Source organism: Choloepus didactylus, chromosome 7 (assembly GCF_015220235.1).
Source record: "Choloepus didactylus isolate mChoDid1 chromosome 7, mChoDid1.pri, whole genome shotgun sequence".
Classification (NCBI taxonomy): Eukaryota; Metazoa; Chordata; class Mammalia; order Pilosa; family Megalonychidae; genus Choloepus; species Choloepus didactylus.
In genome coordinates, this window is record NC_051313.1 from 77,750,295 (window position 1) to 77,766,291 (window position 15,997).

General features: G+C 37.0%; 1 protein-coding gene across 5 annotated transcripts in view; it reads right to left on the reverse strand.

Annotated features, from left to right (window-relative positions):
- Window positions 1-15,997, reverse strand: part of SENP6 (SUMO specific peptidase 6) — a 188,533-nt gene that overhangs the window by 159,325 nt on the left and 13,211 nt on the right. For 4 of the 5 annotated variants that reach the window (XM_037843881.1, XM_037843880.1, XM_037843879.1 and 1 more), the window contains exons 2-3: window positions 6,172-6,265; window positions 4,204-4,264 (exon numbers count right to left, since the gene is read on the reverse strand). In XM_037843881.1, the coding sequence (XP_037699809.1) occupies window positions 4,204-4,264; window positions 6,172-6,265 (155 nt within the window). Of the gene's footprint in view, window positions 1-4,203; window positions 4,265-5,264; window positions 5,307-6,171; window positions 6,266-15,997 lie in introns of those variants that run through there. The other variant, XM_037843882.1, reaches the window with a different exon arrangement.

Here is a 15,997-nt window from a genome sequence, read left to right on the forward strand (position 1 = left end):
ATGTGCTCACAGACATAGGTTGCTGGTAGCTTGATGAGCTGAGCCCTCTACCACAGGACTTGCCCTTGGGAAGACTGTTGCTGCAAAGGAGAGGCTAGGCCTGCCTGTAATTGTGCCTAAGAGCCTCCTCCTGAATGCCTCTGTGTTGCTCAGATGTGGCCCTCTCTCTCTAGCTAAGCCATCTTGGCAGGTGAAATCACTGCCCTCCCCCCTACATGGGATCTGACACCCAGGGGAGTGAATCCCCCTGGCAACGTGGAATATGACTCCTGGGGAGGAATCTAAACCGGGCATCGTGGGATGGAGAATGTTGTAGTCTGCTGATGCTGCCGGGGTGCGGAGCACTAGAGATGGATTGGCTTTTATAAGGGGGGGTTTATTTGGTTGCACGGTTGCAGTCTTGAGGCCATAGAGTGTCCAGGGTGCCGCAGCGATCGGGTGCCTTCACTGGAGGATGGCCGGTGGTGTCCGGGGAGCCTCTGTTAGCTGGGAGGGCACGTGGCTGGCGTGTGCTCCGGAGTTCTGGTTTCGGGATGGCCTTCTCCCAGGATGTTCCTCTCTAGGCTGCAGTTTCTCAGGAATGTCACTCTTAGTTGCACTTAGGATATTTGTCCTCTCTTAGCTTCTCTGGAGCAAGATTCTGCTTCCAACAGCCATCTTCAAAATCTCTTATCTGCAGCTTCTGTGCTTTCCTCAAAGTGTCCCTCTTGGCTGTAGCAGCTTGCTCCTCCTGTCTGATCTTATATAGTGCTCCAGTAATTTAATTCAGACACACCCTGAATGGGCGGGCGAACATCTCCATGGAAACACTCAAAGAATTACAATCTAATTAACACTGTTAGGTGTGCCCACACAAGATTGCATCTAAGAACATGGCTTTTTCTGGGGGACAATATATATACAAACCAGTACAGAGAACGTTTTCTTGAAAGGAAATGAAATAAGCTTCAGTGGCAGACAGATTCCAAAAGGAGCCGAGAGTTCACTCTGGTGGGCACTCTTACGCACAATATAGACATCTCTTTTTAGGTTCTAATGAATTGGAATAGCTAGCAGTAAATACTTGAAACTATCAAACTACAACCCAGAACCCATGAATCTTGAAGACGATTGTATAAAAGTGTAGCTTATGAGGGGTGACAATGTGATTGGGAAAGCCATATGGACCATATTCCACTTTGTCTCGTTTATGGATGGATGAGTATAAAAATGGGGGAAGAAAAAAAAAGGCACCCAGTGTTCTTTTTTACTTTAGTTGTTCTTTTTCACTTTAAGTTTTATTCTTATTATTTTTGTGGATGAGGTAATGAAAATGTCAAAAATTAATTTTGGTGATGAATGCACAACTATATAATGGTACTGTAAAGAACTGATTGTTACGCTTTGTTTTGTATGACTGCATGGTATGTGAATATATCTTAATAAATATGAATTTAAAAAAAAAAATTCATTGTGGTGTTTAATGCACAACTATATGATGAAACTGTGAACAACTGTTAAACACTTTAGATGACTGTATGGTATGTGAATATATTTCAAGAAAATTACATTTAAAAAAAAAGCTAAGCACAGCAAAAGGAACAGGTATGGAAATTAAAAACACAAAACAAAACTTAATAGAAAGTGTTGCTAAACCCAAATATTAGTTATGACAATATATAAATAAATGTGTTTAAATTTCACTATGAAAGGGAAAACATCAAATTGGGTTTTTTTTTTCTAAAATGAAAGGTTAAAAATGAAAGATGGAATGCACAAACATATAATGGTACTGTGAACAACTGATTGTACACTGTGCATGACTATACGGTTTGTGAATATATCTCAATAAAATTGAATTAAAAAAACTAAAAAAAATGGAAAAAAATGAAAGATGGATGAAAAATATTCTAGGTATTATATAGAGTTTGCATTTGAAAATGTAGTGATGAACAAATTAAAATAAGATACTTTTAGGCCGCAAGGAAACAGCAGCATATTTGCAAAAAAGAAATTACTTGTTCTTAAAAAAAAGACTGCAAGGAACAATCTGAAATACTGGTCCGATATCTGGGAGTCTCTTTGGGCACATAAAATGTGACAGGACTCTGCCTCTTACCCTGTCTTATATATATTTCTGCTAAAGGTGAAGCATGGGTTAGAAATTGGGTATTTTGTTCCAAAGGAGGATTTTCTTAATTCAGCTATATTTCAAAAATGAAAGGCAAGAGTGATGAAAATTTGTCTTTATTGACCTTATATTTTACCTCAGTATTATCGAGAAAAGCACTGCTAAATTATATCATTTTTAAAACCAGGTGCCTAAGGAGGAAAAAGAGGAGGAAAAAGAAAAAGGGAATAGAACAGAAGTTAGACTTCTATGAATAAAACTACTTTTGCAGATTTGACTTTGGAACCATGTAAATGTTCTACACAATTATAAAACAAATTAAACAAAAATGAAAATAAAATCAATTCCTAAAAATAAAAAACAAAACCACAAAATCTAACTCTTCATCCAGTTGGTGGCATTACTAACTAGGAATAAGTAATTTCAAGTAACTTTAAAATACAGAAATCTAAACATACATTCCTAGAAAGATATACCTAGTATGCCACCAAAAAACAAACAAGTGAGCAAGCAAACAGAACAAAAAACTTTTTTATTTTATTAAATATATGTATTGCTATGGCAAAATATTTTATATATCTAATAGGACAAAGCAAATAAGTAATTAAGTTAACATCATTAGGAACAAAGACACCAAACCCAAAAGCCATAAAAGAAAGGCAATAACCACCATAAGCAAAAACAAAAGACTGACAAAAAAACTGACTTAAAATATTACCAACTAGTATAATATTAGAGGGCTAATTTCTCCAAAATATTGTATTTCATTAAAACTAAGAAACCATTAAAAGATATACCATTATTGTATGTACTACTGTACAAAAAAAAGAGAAAATCTGACAATTAAACCATGCCATGGCATCATTATATGATGCATCTGGACTTTAAAGATGTCAAAATGTGAAGAAGAAAAAAAAAGTATTAGATTCAATATAAAGAATTTCTATGAATTGATAAGAAATAATCAAAAGACCAAATAGAAAAATTGGCAGTGTGGTGGTCTGAAGCTGTATGTACCCCAGAAAAGCATGTTTTTAAATGTAATCCATTCCTGTGGGTGTGGACCCACTGTAAGTAGGACCTTTTGAGGAGGTTACTTCAGCTACCTCATTCAGGATGGGTCTTAACCCTGTAACTGTACTGGAGTCCTTTAAAAACAGACTGAATAGAGAGAGCGAGAGGAAAAAAAACATGGAAGCAAGAAGCTGAAAGCAACGAAACCCAGGAGAGAAAGGAGAGACTAGCAGATGCCACCACATGCCTTGCCATGTGACAGATCCATCATCCAGTCTATGGGAAGAAAACATCGCCTTGATGATATCTTGATTTGGACATTTTTTCTCAGCCTCAAAACTGTAACCTAATAAATTCCCATTGTTAAGAACTTTCAGCAGTCTAGGAAACTAAAAGAGATACTAACTGACAATTACCAAAAGACTAGAAATGGCTTACATATATGAAAAGGTGTTCAAACTCACATATAATAGATCAAAAAGTTGATAACACTGTGACAAAATTGTGGGGAAACAGGCACTCTAAGACACTGCTGATAAAAATGTAAATCACATGTAACAAAATCAGAAATCTACCTGTCCTGATACAGCAGCTATACTTCTAGGAATTCATCCTACAGATAGGTTTACATGTTACAAAATAACCTATGAAGAAGGCTAATTCACTCAACATTATTTTAGGAGGCAAAAAAAAACAGGCTGGAAAACCCATTGTAATGTCTTAATAATGGCATATTGTACAATGGAATACTATACACTCACAGAAAGCAATGAGGATGCTTTTTATGGACTCTTATGGATGTATCAAGGTGAAAAAAAAATAAGATCCAACAAGTGTGTACGATATGCTATCGACTGTATAAGGAAGCTGGGTGCAAATTTAATTTTCTTTGTAATGCATAAAATATCTTTAAGAGGAGTAAGAAACTGGGAACACTAGCTGTCTCTAAGGTGGGAAAGTGAGGGGTTGAAGCTTACAATTAAAATATGTAAAACTTTTCTTATGAGGGTCATAGTTTTCAGAATATAATCCAACCAACAGTAATCACCAAAAACAAAAACAAAAAAAGCAACACTTGCCTTTTTTCCTTTTGAGGGTTCAGAATCCTCATCTTCATCTACACTGAGTAGATTTGCCCCACTAAATAGAAAATAAGGGGAAAAAACCTTAAGTAACAATTATAACCCATACATTAAATTCATAAAAGTTTTCTCCTTCAAGCTCACCTAATGCAGGGATCAGCAAACTTTTTCTGTAATGGGACAGATGGCTTCACAAGCCATATGGTCTTTGTAGCAACTACTCAACTATGTTATTTGCAGTGTGAAAGAAAGCCGTAGACAATAAGTGTGGCTGTGTTCCAATAAAAATTTATTAACAAAAACAGGTGGAGGGCCGGATTTGGCCTATGGGCCAGAGTTTGCTGACCCCTGCCTTAAATGAACATATAACTTTTGTTTTAACTATGGATTTTATACATACCCACTAATTTTTCCTTTCTTCCTTATATTGGCAATTAGGGAAGATGGACAAAGAAAAAATGGAGAAGAAACAAACTGGTAAGGGAAGAAAACCTTAACTAATGAAAAGAAAGCAATTCTGGTGATATTGTCACAGTAAAATATACCTCCACCATTCTTGGAAATATCAGCCTTTCACTGATAATCACCAACCTGACCTGAGATTCTAAAAGATCAGACTAATATATGTATTAACAGTTCAATGGTAGTTTCAGCATGTTCAGAAACCTGGAGCCCCTGAGGACCCACTTATAATGATAATCAAAAAGTACAATTCATACATAAAACATATAGGACAGCTAGCACTAAAAAAGACAAAATTTTTATATAACCATGGCAAATTGTCCAGCAAAGAAAGTCAAATACACCTTTCAGATGACAACTCTGCTACCTATTTATAATGAAATTCCAGTTATTTATAATAAAAATATAAAACACTTTGTTTCACTATTGTTTACATACATCCCAACTTTCTAATTCTAAAAATTCTCTCCTTCCACTTTTACAAAAAAAGTTTCAAAGGCGATAGGTACACTTTCTACTCAGCTTAACAATAATCAGAAAAAAGAAAAAGAAATGAAAAGCGGCCATAAAATACTGGCTTTAAATGAGAAACTTACCAATTCAAAGCTGTTCTTCAAATAAAACTTGACCTCAGGTAACTATCATAGAGGAAGGCACATAAAGTGGTAATGATAAATGGAGCTGTTGCCCAGAAAGAAATGAAGCACCTACAATATTTAGCCAATATAAACTAAATGACTTCTGTGTGAAAATTTCTGAAAAATGTGTATAGTTTTAGTAGAACTTTGTTTGTATATCTGTGCCTCTGAGTTTGTTGTTTCTCTGGTGATATGAAACCCAGATCAATAAATCAAGAAACTAATAACAATGTTGAATTTGTAGTACAAATCTCATGACATACAAAAGGTTCTATTAAAATTATCACAAAATTTTTACACAGCAGTCATTTCAAGTACATTAACAAAGTGTAATGAAGACTTGGCTTAACTTCTGCCTGGGCGAACACTTATGTTTATCATTCATAGCGTTTCTGCTTTCTCTGCTGGAAATCTGTTCTAAGATGAATTGGGGGTAGGAAGTCACAAATGGGAAAAGAAAGATACTCTAAGGACTTAAACTTCTGTACAAAATAAGAATCTTAATCTGGGTTCATTTATTCATGATAAATGGTAGCTTTTCAAATTGCTACCTGAAGAGAATGCCATTAAAAAAAAAAGAGGACAATTTCCTTTTAATTTGCAATTTTCTGTAGTATGGTCAACTTTAATCATAAGGTTACATATTTCACATGCACATATTTATACACTTCAATATGGCAAAATCAAATAGCAAATTTGTTTACCAAAGAATTCCTTTTTCTTTCCTTAATGCAACTCTAAAAGAGTTAACTTTCTTAAATAGAGAATTCTATACTCTTTTTTAAAAATATTTCCATGGAATATAAATTGCTTTCTAATGAAAACTTTCAATCTTACAGAATAGCTGAGGAAAAAAAATCCTTACTCTTTATCTGTATCTCCTTCACTTTCTTCTCCATGATCAAAGCTCCAATTATTTTTAAAACCTCCATCTCTCTTAGACTCTGATCTAGCCAAAGCTGAAATAAAAACAAACTGAGATAAGTATGCATTAATACAGCTAATCAATATAAAATCAATCTGAGCATTTCCCAGGCTCTTTGCTTATTCTATATTTTCTTCCAATCTGCTTGCCTTTTGACTATTTCTCATCAATAGCCATCCATGTATGTGTATGTGTTGGCTACAGGAAGTTGAAATTAGTAAGATATGATAATAAAAATGGGGGGCACACATGTATGATTATACAAAATCTCTAAACCTCAAACTCTGATCACTGATTCTAGAAATCAGTTCCCATTTATTTAGTTTCCTTGCTTTATTCATGAAAACTATATTCAGAACACTAGCCTTTCCCTTATCTCAGTCAGCTATTTCTGCCGCTTACAGAGGAAAATGAGGTTTTCTGTATTGGCAATATCATGAATTTGATGACCAGCAAAAATTATCCAGAATGGAACACCAAATATGTTCATTTTGAATTAAAAAAAAATTATAAGTGCATGGATGAAATCCTATGATTCCACGGGCAACTAGAAATTAGGAACTGAGAGAGATACTGAAGTTCTGCAGCCACATTTGTCTTAGAGCCATATGTCAAAAACCTATGGCTTAGAGTCTGGGTTTTAACAAGATCAAGTTTGGGGCCCCTGCAAGATGAGAGGCCAGACTGAAGACCAGAAGACCTGAAGGGCAACACTCCAACTGGTTGAGCTAAGAAAAAAGAAACTCACTAAAGAAATGGACCGTGGGAATAATTACAATGACTTGTCCATGGCTCTACATTTAGGGTTGAATTAAGAAAAAGAAAAATATACCCACCCAATGGTTAGGGAATTCCTAACCATAAACCCACAATTAGTTAGGTTTGGGGCAAAAATTTTCACAACCTACCTGGCCCAGAAAAGTCTGTTATTAAAATACTCCTGAAGTGAAAAACAGAAGAAAACTTAAGTTCAATGCAAGCCTCAAAACCAAAGTTTCAAAGAATGTGAATTCACAACCAAAAATGTCATGAAACATTAGGAAACGAGTCGTCATGAAAAAATCTGAAATCACATGGGTTGAACAAACACATACATAAATAGTAGATAATAGGGACAAGGTTTCCCACTGTCAGAGAAAGAAATTAGAAACAAGCAAGAGGGAAAGCCAGAATGATCCCTGGTGTTACTCAGATTAGATTCAGAGATATCAGAATGAACTCAGGTTTAACACACATACGGACAGATAATTGAGAGAGACAGATACGTGTAGATAACATGGGTCTGAGAGGATCTAGAAGCAGTGAAACCTCACTAACAATGAACATACCTACAACCCTACCTTGGTTTCTAAATACCATTCTCCAATAAAAGGAGCCAGGGCTCCTAGGAGAAATGACTAATTTTAGAACCGAAGCAGGGAAAACACAAGATGAGCCTGGAATATGTTGTAGTGTCAGAAAGCAAGGAGGTACGTGTTTATTTAAAAAAAAAAAAAACTTGGGGCATATCAAAAGGTTACAGGGGCCAAACCTTTGAAAGAACTCACAATAGTCAAAGTTGGAAACATTTTGGCAAAAATTAGTAACAATGGTATTGGATTATAACCCAAAAATAAAATAAATATCCCTAAATCCATACTGCTTTAAACAAGTGACTAAATAAATAAATAGGGAGAAGGGTCGTATCTTCCCTACAGAATTAATTCCTAATAATATATGAACAAATAATATATCTCTCCAAGAGATGAAGCTTAACTCCTCTTCCCTTTAGTGTGAGCTGAGTTTGGTAACTTAATTCAAAAGAATAGAGTATGGAAAGCGAAAAAAATAAATTTACAGTGTAGAAACCTGACAAACAAACACTACCTCAGTTAACTGATGAAGGTCAACATCAACAGTATTAAGTCTTATTCATAGTCATGACTCTAATATAACATGATGAAAATGGTATTTTGGCTCTGTTGTCTTCCGAAAACACCACAAGGCCAGTCTAATCAACAGAAAACACCATAAAAAAAAAAAAAAAAATCCATAAAAACAAAAAGAACCTAGAGAAGAGATATCAGCAGATGACATGATGAATGGATAGGAAAGGATTTAAGAGACCAGAGAAAGCAAAAACCTAAAGGCCTGTGAGGGGAAACATTTCCAAAACGACACAAAAAGAAAAAGAAGAACTGAACACTGCTATATCTATAAAAGAAACTGAATTCATTATTACAAATCTTTCCACAAAGAAAAGCCAAAAAAACCAAGGCCCAAAGGCTTCATCAGTAATTTATTTCAAACTTCTAAGAAATAACATCAACGTTCCCCAAACTTTCCCAGAAAATAAAGTGAAGGAACATTTTGCAGTTTATTTTTATGAAGTAAGAATAACCTTTGATCCAATACCTGACAATGACATTTAAGAAAGGAAAATTACTGAGCATTATCTTATGCAGACAAACACAAAAATCTATAAAATATTAGCAAGCGTTCAGATGTGGCCCTCTCTCTCTAGTTAAGCCAACTGGGCAGGTGAAATCATTGCCCTACCCCCTATGTGGGATCTGACACCCAAGAGAGTACATCTCCCTGGCAACATGGAATATAACTCCCGGGGAGGAATCTAGACACGGCATCATGAGATGGAGAACATCTTCTTGACCAAAAGGGGAATGTGAAAGGAAATGAAATAAGCTTCAGTGGCAGAGAGATTCCAAAAGGAGCCGAGAAGCCACTCTGGTGGGCACTCTTATGCACAATGTAAACAACCCTTTTTAGGTTCTAATAAATTGGAATAGCTAGATGAAATACCTGAAACTATCAAACTACAACCCACAACCCTTGAATCTTGAAGATGATTGTATAAAAATGTAGCTTATGAGGGATGACAATGTGATTGGGAAAGCCATACGGACAACACTCTCCTTTGTCCAGTGTATGGATGGATGAGTAGAAAAATGGGGGCAAAAAAAAAAAAAGTGTTCTTTTTTACTTTAATTGTTCTTTTTCATTTTCATTTTTATTCTTATTATTTTTGTGTGTGGTAAAGAAACTGTTCAAAAATTAATTTTGGTGATGAACGTACAACTATATAATGGTACTGTGAACAACTGAATGTATGCTTTGTATGAATGCATGGTATGTGACTATATCTCAATAAAATTGAATTTAAAAAATATTAGCAAATGAAATTCAGCAATATATAAAAAGGATAAAAATATTACAATTAAGTACGGTTTAGTTCAGAAAGCAAGAGTTAACATTTGAAAATCATGACCGTAATTCACAATACCTGTTCACAACAAAACAAATATCTCAGCAAATTAGTAACAGAAGGAACTTCCTTAATTTGAAAAAAGAACAACTACAAAATCCTTCAGCAAACATAGCTATCTCCCTACAATGAGCTAACAACAGGTCTGTTCAAGCATGCAGTGAACGTCCTAGTTGGTGCAGTAAGGCAAGGGGGAAAAGGCCCATGTGGGGCAAGGAAAGCAAGGAAGAAGCAATCTTATTCATGTACAGAATCCCAGAAAGCCAAAAAAATTGGAGGCACCAGCCACATCCAAAGGAAAGAAGGAAAACTGGTTAAAAAAACATATATTTAATGGAACGCAAACTAATAAATGTAGAAGAAAGTATGAAATTATAAAATCACAATTTGGGAACCATTATAGTAACTGATTCAGGTATGAATCACCAACAGATGCTAAAACCAACAGGTGGGAGAAGGGGGAAAAGCCAGCGATTGAGCGAGCGCGCGCAAGAAAACTCCTGGCAGAAGTTGAAGTTTTAAAACACAGTATCGGAGGAGGCAGGGCAAGATGGCGGACTGGTGAGCTGTATGTTTTAGTTACTCCTCCATGAAAGTAGGTAGAAAGCCAGGAACTGCGTGGACTGGATACCACAGAGCAATCTGACTTTGGGCATACTTCATACAACACTCATGAAAATGTGGAACTGCTGAGATCAGCGAAATCTGTAAGTTTTTGTGGCCAGGGGACCCGCACCCCGCCCTGCCAGGCTCAATGCCGTGGGAGGAGGGGCTGTCAGCTCCGGGAAAGAGAAGGGAGAACTGCAGTGGCAGCCCGTATCGGAAACTCATTCTACTGATCCAAACTCCAACCATAGATAGACTGAGACCAGACACCAGAGAATCTGAGAGCAGCAAGCCCAGCAGAGAGGAGACAGGCATAGAAAAAAACAACACGAAAAACTCCAAAATAAAAGCGGAGGATTTTTGGAGTTCTGGTGAACATAGAAAGGCGAAGGGCAGAGCTCAGGCCCTGAGGCTCATATGCAAATCCCGAAGAAAAGCTGATCTCTCTGCCCTGTGGACCTTTCCTTAATGGCCCTAATTTGCTTTGTCTCTTAGCATTTCAATAGCCCATTAGATCTCTGAGGAGGGCCCTTTTTTTTAATCCTTTTTTCTTTTTCTAAAACAATTACTCTAAGAAGCCCAATACAGAAAGCTTCAAAGACTTGCAATCTGGGCAGGTCAAGACAAGAGCAGAACTAAGAGAGCTCTGAGACAAAAGGCAATAATCCAGTGGCTGAGAAAATTCACTAAACACCACAACTTCCCAAGAAAAGGGGGGTGTCCACTCACAGCCATCATCCTGGTGGATAGGAAACACTCCTGCCCATCGCCAGCCCCATAGCCCAGAGCTGCCCCAGACAACCCGGTGTGATGGAAGTGCTTCAAATAACAGGCACACACCACAAAACTGGGAGTGGACATTAGCCTTCCCTGCAACCTCAGCTGATTGTCCCAGAGTTGGGAAGGTGGAGCAGTGTGAATTAACAAAGCCCCATTCAGCCATCATTTCAGCAGACTGGGAGCCTCCCTACACAGCCCAGCAGACCAGAACTGCCCTGGGGGGACGGCACTCACCTCTGACACAGCACAGTCATCCCTCAACAGAGGACCCGGGGTGCACAGCCTGTCTCAGGAGCCATACGCCAATACCAAGGACTTGTGGGTCAGTGGCAGACACAAACTGTGGCAGGACTGAACTGAAGGATTAGACTATTGCAGCAGCTTTAAAACTAGGATCACCAGGGAGATTTGATTGTTAGAGCCACCCCCCCTCCCTGACTGCCCAGAAACACGCCCCATATACAGGGCAGGCAACACCAACTACACACACAAGCTTGGTACACGAACTGGACCCCATAAGACTCACTCCCCCACTCACCAAAAAGGCTAAGCAGGGGAGAACTGGCTTGTGGAGAACAGATGGCATGTGGACGCCACCTGCTGGTTAGTTAGAGAAAGTGTACTCCACGAAGCTGTAGATCTGATAAATTAGAGATAAGGACTTCAATTGGTCTACACATCCTAAAAGAACCCTATCAAGTTCAGCAAATGCCAAGAGGCCAAAAACAACAGAAAATTATAAAGCATATGAAAAAAACAGACGATATGGATAACCCAAGCCCAAGCACCCAAATCAAAAGATCAGAAGAGACACAGCACCTAGAGCAGCTACTCAAAGAACTAAAGATGAACAATGACACCATACTATGGGATACAAAGGATATCAAGAAGACCCTAGAAGACCATAAAGAAGACATTGCAAGACTAAATTAAAAAATGGATGATCTTATGGAAATTAAAGAAACTGTTGACCAAATTAAAAGGATTATGGACACTCATAGTACAAGACTAGAGGAAGTTGAACAACGAATCAGTGACCTGGAAGATGACAGAATGGAAAATGAAAGCTTAAAAGAAAGAATGGGGAAAAAAACTGAAAAAATTGAAATGGACCTCAGGGATATGATAGATAATATGAAACGTCCGAATATAAGACTCATTGGTGTTCCAGAAGGGGAAGAAAAGGGTAAAGGTCTAGGAAGAGTATTCAAAGAAATCGTTGGGGAAAACTTCCCAAATCTTCTAAACAACATAAATACACAAATCATAAATGCTCAGCGAACTCCAAATAGAATAAATCCAAATAAACCCACTCCGAGACATATTCTGATCACCCTGTCAAACAAGGAAGAGAAGGAGCAAGTTCTGAAAGCAGCAAGAGAAAAGCAATTCACCACATACAAAGGAAACAGCATAAGACTAAGTAGTGACTACTCAGGGGCCACCATGGAGGCGAGAAGGCAGTGGCACGATATATTTAAAATTCTGAGTGAGAAAAATTTCCAGCCAAGAATACTTTATCCAGCAAAGCTCTCCTTCAAATTTGAGGGAGAGCTTAAATTTTTCACAGACAAACAAATGCTGAGAGAATTTGCTAACAAGAGACCTGCCCTACTGGAGATACTAAAGGGAGCCCCACAGACAGAGAAACAAAGAAAGGACAGAGAGACTTGGAGAAAGGTTCAGTACTAAAGAGATTTGGTATGGGTACAATAAAGGATATTAATAGAGAGAGGGGAAAAATATATATGACAAACAGAAACCAAAGGATAAGATGGCTGATTCAAGAAATGCCTTCACGGTTATAACGTTGAATGTAAATGGATTAAACTCCCCAAGTAAAAGATACAGATTTGCAGAATGGATCAAAAAAAATGAACCATCAATATGTCGCATACAAGAGACTCATCTTAGACACAGGGACACAAAGAAATTGAAAGTGAAAGGATGGAAAAAAATATTTCATGCAAGCTACAGCCAAAAGAAAGCAGGTGTAGCAATATTAATCTCAGATAAAATAGACTTTAAATGCAGGGATGTTTTGAGAGACAAAGAAGGCCACTACATACTAATAAAAGGGGCAATTCAACAAGAAGAAATAACCATCATAAATGTCTATGCACCCAATCAAGTTGCCACAAAATACATGAGAGAAACACTGGCAAAACTAAAGGAAGCAATTGATGTTTCCACAATAATTGTGGGAGACTTCAACACATCACTCTCTCCTATAGATAGATCAACCAGACAGAGGACCAATAAGGAAATTGAAAACCTAAACAATCTGATAAATGAATTAGATTTAACAGACATATACAGAACATTACATCCCAAATCACCGGGATACACATACTTTTCTAGTCCTCACGGAACTTTCTCCAGAATAGATCATATGCTGGGACATAAAACAAGCCACAATAAATTTAAAAAGATTGAAATTATTCAAAGCACATTCTCTGACCACAATGGAATACAATTAGAAGTCAATAACCATCAGAGACTTAGAATATTCACAAATACCGGGAGGTTAAACAACGCACTCCTAAACAATCCGTGGGTTAAAGAAGAAATAGCAAGAGAAATTGCTAAATTTGTAGAGACAAATGAAAATGAGAACACAACATACCAAAATCTATGGGATGCAGCAAAAGCAGTGCTGAGGGGGAAATTTATAAAACTAAACGCATATATTAAAAAGGAAGAAAGAGCCAAAATCAAAGAACTAATGGATCAACTGAAGAAGCTAGAAAATGAACAGCAAACCAATCCTAAACCAAGTACAAGAAAAGAAATAACAAGGATTAAAGCAGAAATAAATGACACAGAGAACAAAAAAACAATAGAGAGGATAAATATCACCAAAAGTTGGTTCTTTGAGAAGATCAACAAAATTGACGAGCCCTAGCTAGACTGACAAAATCAAAAAGAGAGAAGACCCATACAAACAAAATAATGAATGAAAAAGGTGACATAACTGCAGATCCTGAAGAAATTAAAAAAATTATAAGAGGATACTATGAACAACTGTATGGCAACAAACTGGATAATGTAGAGGAAACGGACAATTTCCTGGAAACATATGAACAGCCTAGACTGACCAGAGAAGAAACAGAAGATCTCAGTCAACCCATCACAAGCGAAGAGATCCAATCAGTCATCAAAAATCTTCCCACAAATAAATGACCAGGGCCAGATGGCTTCACAGGGGAATTCTACCAAACTTTCCAGAAAGAACTGACACCAATCTTACTCAAACTCTTTCAAAACATTGAAGAAAATGGAACACTACTTAACTCATTATATGAAGCTAACATCAATCTAATACCAAAACTAGGCAAAGATGCTACAAAAAAGGAAAACTACCGGCCAATCTCCCTAATGAATATAGATGCAAAAATCCTCAACAAAATACTTGCAAATCGAATCCAAAGACACATTAAAAAAATCATACACCATGACCAAGTGGGGTTCATTCCAGGCATGCAAGGATGGTTCAACATAAGAAAATCAATCAATGTATTACAACACATTAACAAGTCAAAAGGGAGAAATCAATTGATCATCTCAACAGATGCTGAAAAAGTATTTGACAAAATCCAACATCCGTTTTTGATAAAAACACTTCAAAAGGTAGGAATTGAAGGAAACTTCCTCAATATGATAAAGAGCATATATGAAAAACCCACAGCCAGCATAGTACTCAATGGTGAGAGACTGAAAGCCTTCCCTCTAAGATCAGGAACAAGACAAGGATGCCCGCTGTCACCACTGTTATTCAACATTGTGCTGGAAGTGCTAGCCAGGGCAATCCGGCAAGACAAAGAAATAAAAGGCATCCAAATTGGAAAAGAAGAAGTAAAACTGTCATTGTTTGCAGATGATATGATCTTATATCTGGAAAACCCTGAGAAATCGACGATACAGCTACTAGAGCTAATAAACAAATTTAGCAAAGTAGCGGGATACAAGATTAATGCACATTAAGTCAGTAATGTTTCTATATGCTAGAAATGAACAAACTGAAGAGACACTCAAGAAAAAGATACCATTTTCAATAGCAACTAAAAAAATCAAGTACCTAGGAATAAACTTAATCAAAGATGTAAAAGACCTATACAAAGAAAACTACACAAGTCTACTAAAAGAAATAGAAGAGGACCTTAAAAGATAGAAAAATATTCCATGTTCATGGATAGGAAGGCTAAATGTCATTCAGATGTCAATTCTACCCAAACTCATCTACAGATTCAATGCAATCCCAATCAAAATTCCAACAACCTACTTTGCAGACTTGGAAAAGCTAGTTATCAAATTTATTTGGAAAGGGAAGAGGCCTCGAATTGCTAAAGACACTCTAAAAAAGAAAAACGAAGTGGGAGGACTTACACTCCCTGACTTTGAAGCTTATTATAAAGCCACAGTTGCCAAAACAGCATGGTACTGGCACAAAGATAGACATATAGATCAATGGAATCGAATTGAGAATTCGGAGATAGACCCTCAGATCTATGGCCGACTGATCTTTGATAAGGCCCCCAAAGTCACTGAACTGAGTCATAACGGTCTTTTCAACAAATGGGGCTGGGAGAGTTGGATATCCATATCCAAAAGAATGAAAGAGGACCCCTACCTCACCCCCTACACAAAAATTAACTCAAAATGGACCAAAGATCTCAATATAAAAGAAAGTACCATAAAACTCCTAGAAGATAATGTAGGAAAACATCTTCAAGACCTTGTATTAGGCGGCCACTTCCTAGACTTTACACCTAAAGCACAAGCAACAAAAGAAAAAATAGATAAATGGGAACTCCTCAAGCTTAGAAGTTTCTGCACCTCAAAGGAATTTCTCAAAAAGGTAAAGAGGTAGCCAACTCAATGGGAAAAAATTTTTGGAAAACATGTATCTGACAAAAGACTGATATCTTGCATATACAAAGAAATCCTACAACTCAATGACAATAGTACAGACAGCCCAATTATAAAATGGGCAAAGGATATGAAAAGACAGTTCTCTGAAGAGGAAATACAGATGGCCAAGAAACACATGAAAAAATGTTCAGCTTCACTAGCTATTAGAGAGATGCAACTTAAGACCACAATGAGATACCGTCTAAC